The sequence below is a fragment of the Pelodiscus sinensis genome, chromosome 3 (genome assembly GCF_052426305.1).
Source record: "Pelodiscus sinensis isolate ZL-2025 chromosome 3, ASM5242630v1, whole genome shotgun sequence".
Taxonomy (NCBI): Eukaryota; Metazoa; Chordata; order Testudines; family Trionychidae; genus Pelodiscus; species Pelodiscus sinensis.
Genome location: NC_143054.1, coordinates 81,761,548 through 81,777,523, shown reverse-complemented (window position 1 = coordinate 81,777,523; position 15,976 = coordinate 81,761,548). Strand labels below are relative to the sequence as shown.

At 41.9% G+C, this 15,976-nt stretch overlaps 1 protein-coding gene across 4 annotated transcripts in view; it reads left to right on the top strand.

Annotated features, from left to right (window-relative positions):
- The window catches only part of TRAF3IP2 (TRAF3 interacting protein 2), a 54,882-nt gene that overhangs the window by 9,589 nt on the left and 29,317 nt on the right, over positions 1 to 15,976 (top strand). For all 4 annotated transcript variants that reach the window (XM_006123213.5, XM_075923983.2, XM_075923984.2 and 1 more), the window contains 3 exons: positions 5,820 to 5,906; positions 6,145 to 6,918; positions 14,567 to 14,756. In XM_006123213.5, the coding sequence (XP_006123275.2) occupies positions 5,891 to 5,906; positions 6,145 to 6,918; positions 14,567 to 14,756 (980 nt within the window). In that variant the 5' untranslated portion in view covers positions 5,820 to 5,890. The remainder of the gene's footprint in view (positions 1 to 5,819; positions 5,907 to 6,144; positions 6,919 to 14,566; positions 14,757 to 15,976) is intronic.

Below are 15,976 nucleotides of genomic sequence, written 5' to 3'. Positions count from 1 at the left end.
AGATAACAGGAGACTGCACAGCAGTCTGCACCAAGCTGCAGATTCATTCTTATTACCAGGTCTCCTTTAAAGAAAGACTGTGCAAGCTTATTAAGACTGTTAAGTAGACTGATCAGAAGAGACAGAAAACTTGTTTTCTTTATTTTTATGTTATGTTCAGAAAGACAAGAGAAAAACTGGCTGCAATGTCCACGGGAGGTAGAAACCTTCAGTTCTCCTTTGGGTGACAGCCACAGTGTGGATTTTGTTGTTTGGAACAGTCACATTTTCTAGGTGTTTGAAATGTCTCAAAGACAATGTAAATCTCATAGATGGCAGGTGAGACCCCATACAGGAATAATTTTTACTTATTTGTTCCAAGTATACTATTAGCCAGAATCAGCATTAATTTTCGAGGAGAAACCATTAACATTTTTAGCCAAAAGATTTTGTGCAGCCCACCAGCCAAGATCTTTAAAAGATAAACCTGACAGTGGACTTTTTTGTTGGTTTGGCATTCTGAGAGCAAATGATATTTGACTATATGCTTATTCATCTCTTGAACCTTTATTGTGTTTATGGAAAGGTCTCTTTCCTGGTGTGGTTTTTTTTTTTTTGGAAGCCTATGATAAAAACAAAGAAAATTATCTACTAAGCTGTGATAAGTCTGGTTCCAGCATCCATATTCCTTACTGAGGTTTGATTTTTATTTAGATTAAAGTTTAATTTCCCATATATTGCATAGAGTGGATTTAATTCATCTCCTCTGATATGGATTTGCAAAAACTGCACCTCTATACACCAGCCAGAGCCACAGAAGCTGAGGGATTAAGATTCTAGGCACCCAGACACTAATGGTGATGAGTGTGCCATAAATACAGACACACCAATAAGAAAGGAGAAAGTGTTTCCATCATTGTGTCCCCTGATTATAGGACAAGAGGCAACTGATTTAAATGCATCAAGGGTTATTTGGAATGTACATTATTTAGTAAATGATTTAGGTGTTTCGAATATTCCCTGGTGATTTTATACCATGGCCTGCTCCTAGAATTAGGGTTGCCAGGTGTCCGGTACAGGCCTTCTGTCTTCTGCGTCTTCTGTCTGGTTTAAAAAAAAAAACAGAAAATTTTACATGTCCGGTATTTTCTGTTTCTCTCGGACGGAAAGCTGCAGGGGACATCATTTTTTCCCTGCCACACCTGATGTGGGCAGGGAGAACGTGGGGATTTCAAGGCTTAAAGGCACAGGGTTGTTTGTTTGTTTGTTTGTTTGTTTGTTTTCTCAACCAATTTTTTCCCTGCCATTTTTGGTATTTTTAGTGAAAGTATCTGGCAACCCTATCTTGAATGCTCACACTGAAAATGGCTTAAATATCCAGGACAAAGAGGACTCGCTCTTCTGATGATGCTACATCAGTTGCTCTTTGAATAAGACTCTTGAGTCTCCCCAGCAGTGCATTTCTCATTTGGTCAGTAATATTATCAGTGTTTGTGCGAGGTGGAAGGTTTCTGAAGACAGATTTTCCAGTTGGAGTGGTTTTCTGGTGCTTTGATATGCTCACTTCAGTAACTATCAGAGACAACAGACAGGTTCAGCCCTGGTGAATTTGTTTCTGTAATTTGCCATGTTCAAATGTTTGATAATTACAGATAATAATGATGTTAAGTTAGTATGGCTTACGAAGCCAATTTATACCATAGGATTTGACCTTTATTTTTTTGGCCTCTGATGGAGTCCAAAGTGAATGCCTTATGAAAGACCTAATGTTATTCAATCCTAGGAGGAGAGATTTCAATCTGAATCAAGTCTAGAGATGTTCCTGACAGCCCCTTAACTTGGCTTTTGTCCACATCTGAAATATTCCATCACGCTGGTCCTTTTTTCACTTGGGGGTTGGTCCAAAGTTACCCGCACATTGTACACATCCCAACTACTTCCTTTTTCACAAGGTAAGTAAGTGCAGGCACGCCATGGCCAGGGAGCCTTGTGACAGGTTTTACAAAGGCATTTGGATACGTAAATATGCAGACAAGCAATTTCTTTCAATGGGAGTTAGCATGTACTCTGCTTAGGCACTTTTGTGTACAGGCAGTCCCCGGGTTACGTACAAGATAGGGACTGTAGGTTTGTTCTTAAGTTGAATCTGTATGTAAGTCGGAACTGGTGTCCAGATTCAGCCGCTGCTGAAACTGACCAGCGGCTGACTACAGGAAGCCCGAGGCAGAGTTGCTCTGCCCCGGGCTTCCTGGAATCAGCCGCTTATCAGTTTCAACAGGCTGAATCTGGACGCCAGTTCCGACTTACATACAGATTCAACTTAAGAACCCCAGGCGTCCCCAAGTCAGCTGCTGCTGAAACTGATCAGCAGCTGATTCCAGGAAGCCTGGGGCAGAGCAACTCTGCCTCCGGCTTCCTGTAGTCAGCGCTGGTCAGTTTCAGCAGCGGTTGACTAGGGGACGCCTGGGGCAGAGCAGCTAGGGTGCTGCTGGGTTGCTCCAGTAGCGCTGCTCCTCAGCGCTACTGGACCACTCCAGCAGCACCCAAGCTGCTCTGCCCCAGGCGTCCTGATTCAGCCGCTGCTGAAACTGACCAGCAGCAGCTGAATCAGGACGCCTGGGGCAGAGCAGCTGGGGTGCTGCCGGGTTGGTCCAGTAGCGCCCAGAGCAGCGCTGCGGGATCAACCGGCAGCGCCCCAGCTGCTCTACCACAGGCGTCCGGAGAAAAGCCTGGTCTGCTGGGGAGGGGGGGGGCGCACTAGCTGCACCACCTCTTCCCCCCCCCCCCCCCAGCAGACCAGGGAGACGCAGGCGGTGGACCGAGATGCACCGCGGTCCCGCCGCCCGGGTCCTCCGCAGCTTTGCTCTGCGTCTCCCTGGTCTGCTGGGGGGGGCTCCCTCCAGCAGACTAGGGAGACGGGAAGCAAAGCCTCGGAGGACGCCGGCAGCGGGACAGCCGCGGCACGTCTGGGCTGTCCCGCTGCCCGCGTGCTCCGCGGCTTTGCTCCGCGTCTCCCTGGTCTGCTGGGGGGGGCTCTCCCCCCCAGCAGATCAGGGAGACGTGGAGCAGCTTTTCTCACCCCAGAGGCCATGGGCGGCGGGACCACGGCGCATCTGGGCTTCCTGCCGCTCCTGTTCTTCAGGGCGAGAAAAACCCCGTTCGTAACTGCGGATCCGACATAAAGTCGGATCCGCGTAACTCGGGGACTGCCTGTATATCATTAGGCACCCATCTGCATATATAGTGCCTGAATACCTTTGTTAATCCTGGCCTTAACTCAGATTCGTAGCAGAGTCATCTGACCACAGTACAATGACAATGGGGACAGTGATGTAACCAACATTCCCAGGCAACTATCACTTCCCTATCACTGCAAAGAACAGAATAAAACCAGTCCCCATCTTAATTCTGAGAACTCAATGTTTTCTCTTTCAAGTCATATGCATTATTATTGTCACAGGATACTGACTCAGCTACCAATAGCAATGAAACGTGGATAGCTTAAAGGAAAATTTACACAAAATACAGGGGAAAAAAAAGTATGATGCCAATGAGCTCACCATTAGGATTTCAAACATTAGTGCCTTCCATAAAAAGGAATCTAGTTAGCACTGCACTTTGTCCTCTGGCCCCTGTCCAGGTAAAGCAGCTATATATGCTGTGTCTTAGTGCCATCCAGTAACTGCTCTGAGGGCTTATCCATATTGGGAAATTTATCAGCATCGTTTTCCTGGTATAAATATAGCACTATAGTTATAAACTATACATAAAACTATAGCGCTAAATTACTCTGTGTAGAAAGACCTGCAGTTATACATAGGAGAAATCCTTTCTTTAGATGTACAGGCCAGGAGTTGTGAAGAATAATTTTGTCTGACCACACGTCTCCTTTTCAGAGAATCACAACCTAAAACTTCACTGTGCCATAGCTGGTTTGGCTGTGTAGCAGATGTGCCACTTCACTGACTCTAAGCTGCTTCAGAATCACAGCTACCGAGTACTAGTAGGGTTTGGACCATGTTATATACTAGTATTACACATTGGCAACAAAGCACCCAAGAATCCGGCCTAAAATCTCCATTATGTGGGCTTCCTCCTGGCTATGCCTTGTGAAGATTTTTGTGATTTTTATTACATTGTTTTCTACAGCCTTACTAAGCTAATATACTCTCTGAAATGGTTGGTTTTGAACATGTGAAAGTTAAGAGCTGAAATCTACCAGAACATGTACATTCCTTTCCCAGTGATTTTCCTCTGAGGAAAGTCCAATTGGATATGCTTCAGTCTATATATTGTATTATTTCCTTTGTTACTGCAAAAGAACAAGACTTGTGGGGACATTTTAGAGCAGATGAACTGGAACTAGTGATTGCTTTTCTCCAGTTTGACAAAGAATTTCACTATAAAAGGTATGAGGCTTTTATGTCTTCAAATTAACGCCTCACATTTTTGGAGAAAGAGCTGCTAAGAAAGAATGGAGTTAAGACATTTCTCAATCAAACACAGACTATGATATTCTCTGTGACCTTGCTTGACTGATTTGAATTCTTTGTTCATTGGAACATACTTTGTATGTGTAACTTTCTATGTAAGGGACTTGTTACTGAATATATAACTGAAGTAAATTTCTTCTTTGTTTACTGGAAACTCTTTAATACTTTATGCCAACGATTATTAAGGCCTTTAAGCAAAATTCTGTTGTTGGTGATGTTGCCATTTGCTTTGCCATGAGTTTTTGTCCCATTCATCTTTACTGATTGTCCTAGTTTGGGTTCTGTCTTCTTCTAATAGGACAGAAATATGACTCTAAAGGGGGTGGTGCATATCACCCATGCCTCTTCACCCTATCCATTGGAAGTGATGAGAGTGTCAGAACAGTATAGAAAATTAGCCTTTTATAAGAGGTTGACTTATGTTGCTTCATTTGATTCTTATTTACATTATAATTTCAAAGAAAGCCCCCTGAGACCCACTGTGAAATATTCAAGGCCAATTGAGAATGGTCACATTCTCCAGGAATCTATACCCTTTTACAGATAACTTTAGGGTAAGGGTAAAAAGAGGTTTTTTATAGTTGTGCAAAGGGAGAGGAAGGTCTCATTCTCAAAAGTTGGTATAGCAATAGTACATGTTTTGGATTTGGCTGCTACTGTAATAGTGGATGACAATGCTATATTGCAAACATTAAGAGAATAATTTGGCTGAAACAGTTTTATTGACAACACCAATGAAGAAGCTGATGACTTAACATCCCTAATGAATTCTGGAAGGACATCTGAAATTCCATGTGGCCTATACCATTCAATCTAGGTCATTACATCATCAGAAAAAAGGAGCCAGAAGAAAACCAAAAATTTCAAAATGTCTGTAAACTCCCAGCAACCTCAATTAACAATATCCATGTAATAACAAAATGGATGAACTGCTCTGGACGAAATAAGAACCAGTAATTGGAGATTGGCTTTAGTCATTAAGTTTGGCACAGGAATCAAAGTTCCTTCATTTGGCTGAGAAAGGGAGAGTAGATCCACAGCAGCAGGGTGGAGCCTCATTATCAGGTCAGGATCCAAAACTTGCAGTTGGTTCCCTCTCTGGAATCGATTGAACCAAATTCCCAGATCAGAATACACTGAACTTTATGTCTGGAAATAACACAGAGTCCTTTCAGACTCAACAGGGACACAAAGTACCAGAAATACCCTTAAGTTTCTGTTTTCTGCAATGTAATCCCCAAAACTCTAATCAGTACCCCTATTAAATCTCTGATACAAAGTTATTTCTGCATTTTTAACTATCTGAAATGGCAATGGTTCAATAGGAATAATTTGTTTGTTTTCCAGTTGGTTGGAAAATCCTGACGCCACATTCCGAAACTTGATTCATATTTCCACAGTCTTCACAAAAACTCGAAATGGCCTCCATTGAAGGTTAGTCCAAGGTTACTTCTCGGTGCATTTGTTTCTTTATCAAAAGCCATCCAAGCAGACTTGTATTCCTGATGTTGATCTGTCTTTAAAAGCTCAGCAATGTGCTGTCATATTCTGTCTTTAATGTTTCACTCTGTGTTCTCAAATTATAACACTGAAGATATGTTTGTCTTTATAGTGACTGCTGGGATTTAACTATGAGCTGGTAGTTTTATATTTTTTGGTCTTCCTTTTTCAGGAACTGTGATGAGTCGAAGCATACCAGTTGAAGTTGATGAATCTGCATTCTGGTCCCCATTTCCAGAACATTCACTAGAAGAGGCTTTGAAACCTTCTGTTGAAAATGAAGAGAACTTGGCACCGTTAGGACCATATCCAACTCAAAATTCCTTGTCTGATCAGTCACATTTCTATAAATCATCAGAACATACAAACTATCACCAGCCTGAACCACACAACGTAGCAATGGAGGATTGTGAGAGCAGTCTTTCAGTAAGACATCAGGATTCTGGAAAAGATGTTCCTTTCTGTACCTCTGCTGTGGCTGGAATGCTCCTTCCTGAGTCTCATCTTTTAGCTACAGAGAAAACAAATAAGCTATTGAGATCTCAGCTTTCAACTGATTCTCCAGACACTGGACACAACTCTAGCAAATCAAATACACGTTTTTCTGATGTTTCCCAGGATTCCCTGGATGACAGAAGCCAAGAGGATTTACAGCCACATCAGCCATCAAATAACAGAGCACCATTTGACCTTCCGACTGCAGACACTGGATATGATTCTCAGCCTGGGGATTTCATGGGTATCAGGCAGTTAGAACCTCCATTACCACTTACATCTGTGATTAATCCTCAGGACCTTCCAGAACCATTAATATCCGGAGAGTTTCTCAGAACTGAACCTCAGCAATATCCTGTGTGTCAACAAATGCTGCACCCTAATGTTTCTCCTCAAGCTCAATGGAACCTCAGATACCATTGCCCAGTTGATCCACATCACCAAAATCCATGTAAGTTAATGAAATTGTCCAGCATTTAATATGCTTTTCTCACCCGCTTAGCTCCAAACTATATTTTAATAAGTTGTATTTCTACTGTACACCCTTCCTAAGATGCATTTATCGTTTTCTATTACCAACCCTTTTATCTTCCTAAATGTTAGCACGATGTCAGTGAATTTGCTAAGGCAGAGCCTTCCGTTCAAATAAATCAGTTCTAGGATTCAAAGTTCACTCATCAGAAAAGAACTATTTCACAGAAGCTATTATTTCCTAGTCATGTATTTTGTATTCCGACTTCCTTGCTGCTGTTTTCTGCTCTCGTCATTTCCATCTTCCTTGCATCAATTAAGTTTTCTAGAGAAGAAGAGCTAAATTCATGATAGCCACTTGCTTCTTCTCTCCCTTCCTCCTCTACATACACAGGTTGTCTGCAGCTATATACTAACAGAATGGGTGCAGTTTGTTTTGTGACAAAGGGGAGGATCCCCACAGAGAAATTAAAGCATTTCAACCATATCCAATGGGGGAAAAAAATCAAATACCTGAAATGGATTTGATCAGGACCAAAAAACTGGAACTGGAGTCCTCCCTGTTACATGCACAGTGCAGCATAAATCACCTCCTGACAGCTTTCTACATTTCAAATGATTATTGGGCAATCACAGCCCACAATAAGGCTTTGCACTTAATGCATTCTATTATGTATTTTCTAGACAATAACAATATAGTCTATTGTGTTCACAGGCTGTAATCTAGCCCTGGGCACCTGCTATCGGCCATTCATGAAAGAACAGTAAAACTGCTTTGGATGTCAAAGAAATCCTCTCAGCAAAGCTATTCACCCAAAGACAGTTACTTTACATGTTTATTATATGATACACTTGATGTTAGAAACCATGGATAGATGATAACACAGTGTTTGTGATAAGTAATGTTTCTTCTTGAGTTGTGGTCCATATATGTATTCCACGCGTGGGATACACATGTGCACAAGTCTAGAATTTTTTTTCAGGCCCTGGCCATTGGCCCACACATGCGCCGTAGATCTCCTCATGCTCTAAACAAAGGTCATAAAAGATGGTGTAGGCTGACACCTCTCTAGGTCTGTCTTATTGTATTGTGACTTACATTGGATGCTTTGGTGTCCTTGGTTCCTTTTTTTACAGTATGGCTACGTCTACACTGGCCCCTTTTTCGGAAGGGGCATGCTAATTTTGAAAGTGAGAATAGGGAAATCCGCGGGGGATTTAAATATCCCCCGCGGATTGAAATAAACATGTCCGCCACTTTTTTTCCAGCTTGGGGAAAAGCCGGGAAAAAAGCATCTAGACTGGCCCAATCCTCCGGAATAGGACTTTATTCCGGAGGATCGGGCCAGTCTAGACGCTTTTTTTTCCAGCTTTTCCCCAAGCCGGAAAAAAAGCGGCGGACATGTTTATTTCAATCCGCGGGGGATATTTAAATCCCCCGCGGATTTCCCTATTCTCACTTTCAAAATTAGCATGCCCCTTCCGAAAAAGGGGCCAGTGTAGACATAGCCTATCAGAGCTATAAAATGTTCCATATAGTTGAAGTAGTTTTTATAAATTAGTACTTGTTGTAATTCTAATAGTATCATCAACATAGTGTAGTTAAATAGTGTTTTTTCCCACTTTCTTCCCCACTCTCCCAAACTTCTTCCACCCAGGAAGTCCGGGATTATGTCTTGGGTCCTGGAATTCACATACTGTGTTTCCTGCCCTTGCTCTTTTTCAACATGTGACAAACATTACCATTTCCTCTACTGCCTTGGGGGAGGCTCATATTTCTGCCAAGTGCAGCATCTGCTGCTCTTTCCCCCCAGAACTTCTGAGAGTCATGGTCTGAGACTCAAAGAACATTTTCACAAAGAAGGTAACGAAGCCCCAATCAGACCCACTTCCATACAGCACCCTTCTGAACATGAGCACAGGAAGAAAGGCTCAAGTCTGTTCAGACTAAAGAGATGGGCTCAAGGGAAAGCAAAGGGAACTCCCATAGACATAAACATAAGTGAACTTCATCTAAAACTCTCACACACACAACAGATCCCTACCCACAGCATGGAGAGCATGTACATGCTAAGGACTTAGGCCTGAGTAAATCTTTTCATGAGGAGGATGCGGCACACAGAGGTATGGATCCAACAGTTCCACTGTCTGTTTAGATGGTGGAGGGTCAGGATTAAGAGCTCCCGGTGCTTCCCTCTGTTTCTAAGAGCTGATGCAGTACTGGTAACAATATGGCCCTGAAAGGAGCAACCACCCTGGCAACAAGAGAGGCTCCAGTTCCAATAGGTAGGGTTGCCAGGTGTCCGGTTTTGATCTGGACAGTCCAGTATCTGAGCTTTCTGTTCGGGAAACAAATTGAGAAAATATAAATGTCCGGTATTTTCTAACTAAGATGTAATGTAGATTGTGATGTAATGTCAAGTGTGTCCAGTATTTTTGTTGAAATCATCTGGCAACTCTACCAACAGCTCCAATGTACTCTCCTCCTATCCCAGGGAAATCAGGGTATGTCTACACTACCCCGCTAGTTCGAACTAGCAGGGTAATGTAGGCATACTGCACTTGCAAATGAAGCCCGGGATTTGAATTTCCCGGGCTTCATTTGCATAAGCCGGCCGGCGCCATTTTTAAATGCCGGCTTGTTCGAACCTCGTGCCGCGCGGCTACGCGCGGCACGGGCTAGATAGTTCGAACTAGCAAGCCATTCCGCACTATCTGTACGCCTCGTTCCACGTACTTGCTAGTTCGAACTATCCGGCGCGGCACGGGGTTCGAACAAGCCGGCCTTTAAAAATTGCGCCGGCCGGCTTATGCAAATGAAGCCCAGGAAATTCAAATCCCGGGCTTCATTTGCAAGTGCGGTATGCCTACATTACCCTGCTAGTTCCAACTAGCGGGGTAGTGTAGACATACCCTCAGATATTTACATCTCCCCAGAAAACTTTTCTCCTTATTTGCATCCACCTTTCTATTGGGCCCATCTCCTTTCTGGAACACCAGAGGAACATCATCCTGATGAGTCAGAGTTGTTCTCCCATCCCATCTTGAGGCACAAGCATGAGTACTGTCAGTTCCACTGGAGATAAGCGATCCAGCTTTCTCTTCTAATAATTCTGAGGCCCTGAAGGAGTCTCTGCTGCATCGGACAGAGGTAGCACAAGACAGTAATACTAGAAGACTGGAGTTCTGACTTCCAATTAGATATGATTGACCAATAGACAGGTGGTATCCATGGGGTCATCCTCTGCCAGTTGATCCATCCTACCTGTCAGTGTTGGAGACAGCATAAGTCCTGCCCTAAACACCAAGAATCAGTGCTGGAGTCCTATTTGCCATTGGCAAAACACCCATGAATGATCCTCTGAGAATATTCAAAAGGGGAAGATGAGCCAGATCCACTGACTCCCATAGTTCTGGGAGCAATCTTGTCATCTTCACCAGAGTCTCCAGAGAATATTAAACAATACCACAAACTCATGCACAGGGTGGCTGCAGAGCTACAGATTCAGTTTGAGAAAATCCAGGAGCCTCAGCTCAATTTACCAGACATTCTGCAGCTAGTTAAGAATGTGGCCATTCTGGACCCAATATAGATAGTTTGGCACACTCCTGCTTCTTGTGCTCCCACCCCTAAGGGAGGCGAGGAGTATTACCTTGTTCTATCCAAAGGGGGGTAGGTTTTGTCCTCTCACCCACCACTTAACTTTTTGGTGGTACTGGTGAAAATATCTATAGTCCATTTTACCTGCCCTCTGTGCCCTTTACTGTGGACTGTTTTACCTGAGGTAAGAAGGGAAAACTGGAGCGGCATCAGCCCACACCACCTTTGGTGCCCTCAGTTCAGAGCATAAGGAAAGCGATGGCACATGTACAGGCTAAAGGACACCACTTGCCAAATAGAGTCTGGATGAAGGTGCATGGGTGATCCACATGTGTGAAATATACAAATAGGGACCGCACCCTTTGAAGAAACACTAGTTATAGGTATCATTTATTATAGCATCATGGACAGCCAAATGAAAGAGGTGAGACTGTGTTGTCTTAAAATCCCTCACATAGCAGTGCCTCTCCCGCTAGAGCTTGCTACAAGAAATATCCCAAAAAACATGTCTACTTTCATTTTGCATTCCCCTAGGCTTTTCCAAACCACAGCTAGCAGGGCAGTGAGGTGGTGGGGCAAACCCACTATAGTTCAAAAAATATAGAATGCTGCCAACTCTCATAATTTTGTCAGAATTCTTACAGTAGATGATTTTCTTCATGGCTGAAAAGAAAAGTTTGAAAACATAATTCCATTGTATTTTAAAGGCTCCAATCACAGAAGACAAACAAAAAGATCACATAATTTGTCTAAAATGTCAGTTTTTAATCTCATGATTTTTGGGGCCTTTGTTTTTTTCACATCTGGAACTGGCAATACTTTAAATGGCAGTTTTTATAACCATGTGTTTTGTTTCTGTTAACAATGGAAGGATGTTACCTTGAGGGTATTATATTGAGAGGCAATAAGAGTAACCCTTCTTTAACTGTTGAAAAATAGAAACTATTTAAGTTTGTGACACTGAAGTAGTGACTCTAAATAGTGTGTAATTCTAAACAAACTATATAATAAAAAGAGAACTAATGTAGAGAATATCAAGCACTGTTAATAATAAACACACAAATTAATTGTAACAAAAGACAGAACTATGTAGCACTTTAAAGACTAACAAGATGGTTTATTAGGTGATGAGCTTTCGTGGGCCAGACCCACTTCCTCAGATCAATATGTGGAAGAAAATCGGCACAACCATATATACCAAAGTGATACAATTAAAAAAAAAAAAGTGAATGCATGTGAAATTGACAAAACAAATTTTAGAACAGTGTGGGGGTGAGGGGGGAAGGTAAGTTTCTGTGAGGTAATGACATTAGGGGTGATAATTGGGGAAGCTATCTTTTGTAATGGGTGAGATAATTAGAGTCTTTGTTTAAACCCATACATAAAGTGTCAAATTTAAGCATGAATGACAATTCTGAAGCTTCTCGTTGAAGTCTGGAGTTAAAGTCTCTTTGAAGCAATATGCATGTTTTAAGGTCATTAAGTGAATGATCAATCTGGTTGAAATGGCAGGCAACAGCTTTCTCTCTGTGAGAGAGTCTTATGTCTGTTTTGTGTGCATTGATTCTTTGGCGAAGTGTCTGAGACGTTTGTCCAATGTACATAGCAGACGGACACAAGTGATTTTTTTTTATTGTATCACTTTGGTATATATGGTTGTGCTGATTTTCTTCCACATCTTGATCTGAGGAAATGGGTCTGGCCCACAAAAGCTCATCACCTAATAAACCATCTTGTTAGTCTTTAAAGTGCTACATAGTTCTGTCTTTTGTTTCAGCTACACCAGACTATCACGGCTGCATCTCTATCACTATTCTACAAATTAATTGTGGATTTTAATCTTATATTCATAAATAAATCTGCCACAGCACTCCAAATATGATTCAAACAAGGGTCCAACTGAGTCAACTTGAGCCAATATTATCTACTAGCATAGTAGTATCCATCCCAAACACTTGAAAATCACGAATTTGGATTAAAAATCACAAGATTTTAAAATGGTAAATACTGGGGTCTTTTTATTTGCTTCTGGTGATTGAGCCCTTTGAATCACATTTATAAGTTTTTCTCTGTTAGCACAATGGCTAGAAACTTGAGTTCCTTAAAGGAAAACTGAGATTATCCCTTAGAATACGTCTCCATGATATCAGGATTTAAAAAAAACACCAAATATCCCAAGACTCATGATAAAATAGCAAGAGTTGGCAACATGTCTAGCACTTCACTCCTGTCCCATGTGCTTCTACATAATTTAAGCTTTCATTCTGTAAAACAATAAGTTTCCAGTCCTGATGATTACCTCGTGACTGGGTACTGATGCAGTGTCATTTTCGGGAGTCCACAAAGAGAGACTGCAGCAGCAGACTGAGTTTCCCCTGCCCACGATGCAAGGTGCTTCAGTTGCTTTCTATTTCTGCTTACGCCTAAATTATTCTCTTTCTCTATCAGATCAGCCATAAAACACGTGAAGCTCTGGTGATGAGTTGGGTGAAGGCATATGGCTGCCAGTGCTACCACTAGGCCAGGGAACCATTCCTGGCAACGAACCTGATGTGGGATCCTGAAGGGAAAGTCTCTCCCCCTGGCTGTAGGCCTGTTGCAGCTCATTAGAAGCTATTTCCTGTTTATCAGCAATAATACCTCTCTTCAAATGTACAGCATCACTTCTGTTACCCCACTCCAGTTAGGTTTGTAGTGCTCTCTGCCCAGCTATGTTTGACTTTTAAAGGGGAAAGACTATGGAATGACTTACACAGCAGGACAGTGTCCTAGCTTTGCCTTTTCTGTCAGCTGCCTGGGTGTTGATTTGCAAGGCCCTGCTTTCCTGCTTATGTCATTCAGTTCATGCTCAGAAAGTGAACAAAATGTTTGGACACCAAAATACAATGGAAGTTAAACCTAAAATCTTAATCTTACTTTTTATGAGTAGCTGGGATCTCAGTTGTGTGTTTCATCCAATACCTGCTCTCCTGTCTCCTGTAACTATCCCCAGCACGTTATGTCATTTCTGAAAAATGAAACAGGGAGTGGCTGTGTAGATCACCTCCAACTAAGGTTGAATAACTGCTCTTTCTAAGGAGAGACCTTCATCTTTGCACCCACTCTTGTGCTCTGCTGCACCTGTAGTGTGGTAATAGGCAATAATTATGCAGATGTGTATGGAATTAACTTACTGTCCTCTTTCCAATCGCCCTCTTCGGGGTGCCCACAAAAATGTGACAACAATTAGGCTGTGTTCTCAATGCCCAGTGACCTATCACACTGACACATTTTGTTTTCTTGTGCTCCTCCTTATGCCTGTGTCCACCCATTTTGCCTTTTGTCTTAAATTGTAAGCTCTTTTGGGTACGGGCCATCATTTTGTTTTGTTTTCATACAGCACTTCACACAGTGGGCTGCTGGTAAAAAACTAAGGCCTCTAGATGCTATGGTAATACAAATAATAACTACTACTGGTAAAATGATTTGCACATCAAAAAAACAAGAGCGTTTTTGCAAAGAAGTTATTTTAGCAAGGACTGACTTCATACCTTCTAGGAGGCTGTAAGAAGTTACTGTTAGACAGACAGCAAATTCATTCCAAATGAAATAACAAAATGAAAGTTAATTTTTCTCTTCTCTTTTATAGTAACTTCAGTCTGTTTAGCTTTAGCGTTGCAAACTGATTTGTTCCAGGGTTTTTCTTCTGCTTTCATGAGACTGTTGAGATGAGTCATTTTCTCAAGTGATAGCCAAAAAATAGTCAGGCATGTTAAATATGGATGAAGACCAGCTCTCACTATTTAACTTCCAATCTTCCCAAAATTCCAGCCCACTGTTGAAAGCTGAGCCACATTGTTTGTTCGAGCATGGAACTTTGTTCTGTAAAGCTATTCTTACACCTGCTACCGATGGTTCTATATAACTTACAAGCTGCTAGAGATTTCTTAGAATCAAAGCAGGTTGTGTTTGAAATATGAAAACTTCCATTTAGTCAAATCAAAAGTAGATTGATGAGACCCTTGTGCTTATTTTTTTAATTTCTTAGATGGTAGGAATCCTTACCAACACTTCGTACATCCCTCCAGACGACCGCCTCCTGTTCCTGGGCCTTGCATAAGAGTCATCCATCCCCCCCAGCAAGTCAACCCTTACTATTCAAATCCTCATGCTCCTAAATGCAATGGAGAAAGAGTTCCACAAAGAGAATGCTCCCCTCCAGTTCACCCACGATTTCCGTAAGTATGCCTGGAGAATTGGGACACAAACTTTAGAAATTCTAGAGAAGAATACAGACTTTCAGTGTGGTACCAGAACTTCAAAGCTGCTTATTTTAAATACTGTTCCTGTGTCTGCTTCACTCTGAAGTGTGCACATTAACAAGTGTACATTCTTGGAGGCTAAAAAGGAGTTGGAAATATCTTAGTTGAAACTTTAGAACTATTCCTCTCTCCCTACCCTGTATATGAACAAAGGTCACATTCTTTACATTCTTTAGCCTTCAAGTTTATGATATGTCAGGCCAATCAGCTTGGAATTCCTCAGTGATTGGCAACAAATAAGTTCATCCTTATCTCTTCTCTAGCTCAGAGGAAAAGAGAGAAAATCTTATTTAATTCTAAATTAACACTTCCAGCATTTTCATGGATTTCTCATGACATAATAAAACATAGCATGTCTAGCACTTTTCATCTGAGGATCTCCTAGAATTTTGCAAACATTCATTTGTTAGGCTTCGCATTGCTCCTGTTATTAGTGTTGTTATTATTATACTACTGCTTCTACTATAGGTCCTAAAGGCCATACTCATGGACCAAGGACTCTATCATGCTACGTAATTTGCATTATGTATTATCCTCGCTGGAGGTTAAAGTAAGCCGGTGCACTTTGGTTCGTAGCTCCAGCAAGAGCTAGCTGAGCTGCGGCAAAAGCCAGCAGGGAGCTATTTAAAGAGCTGTTAGGGACCAAGTTGTGATAGGACAGTACCTGTAAGAAATTTAAGTTCCTTTCACTCTGATCCTCACTTACGAGATAGGAAATATGAGGTTTGATTTATTTTTTTTTAAACTGGAGAACCTAAAGTTACCTTCAGTGTGAGCTGCAGGCACTGAGTACCTTTGGAAATCAGGCCACCTGAGTGCTGAAATATGGATTCAAGTGAGTTAACTTTAGGCATTTGTTTTTGGAAATATGCAGCTATGTGGCTTGGGCTGTGGCAAGAAACTGAACCAGCAACAGAACTTCTGGCTGTTGGCTACATAGCATTCCCTGCCTCAAGAGAATTAAGAGCAATAATGATCAAAGTGAGATGCAGCTGCAAATTAAGTTTGCATTAAAGTGTTTCAATTTGTCAGCAGAAAGAATGGTGACTATCGAGTGTCTTTGAGAGAGTTTCAGTCAAATTTCAAAAATGGATGATAACTTGTGGCATTTATTAGTCAATGTGAAGTTCTGGAAA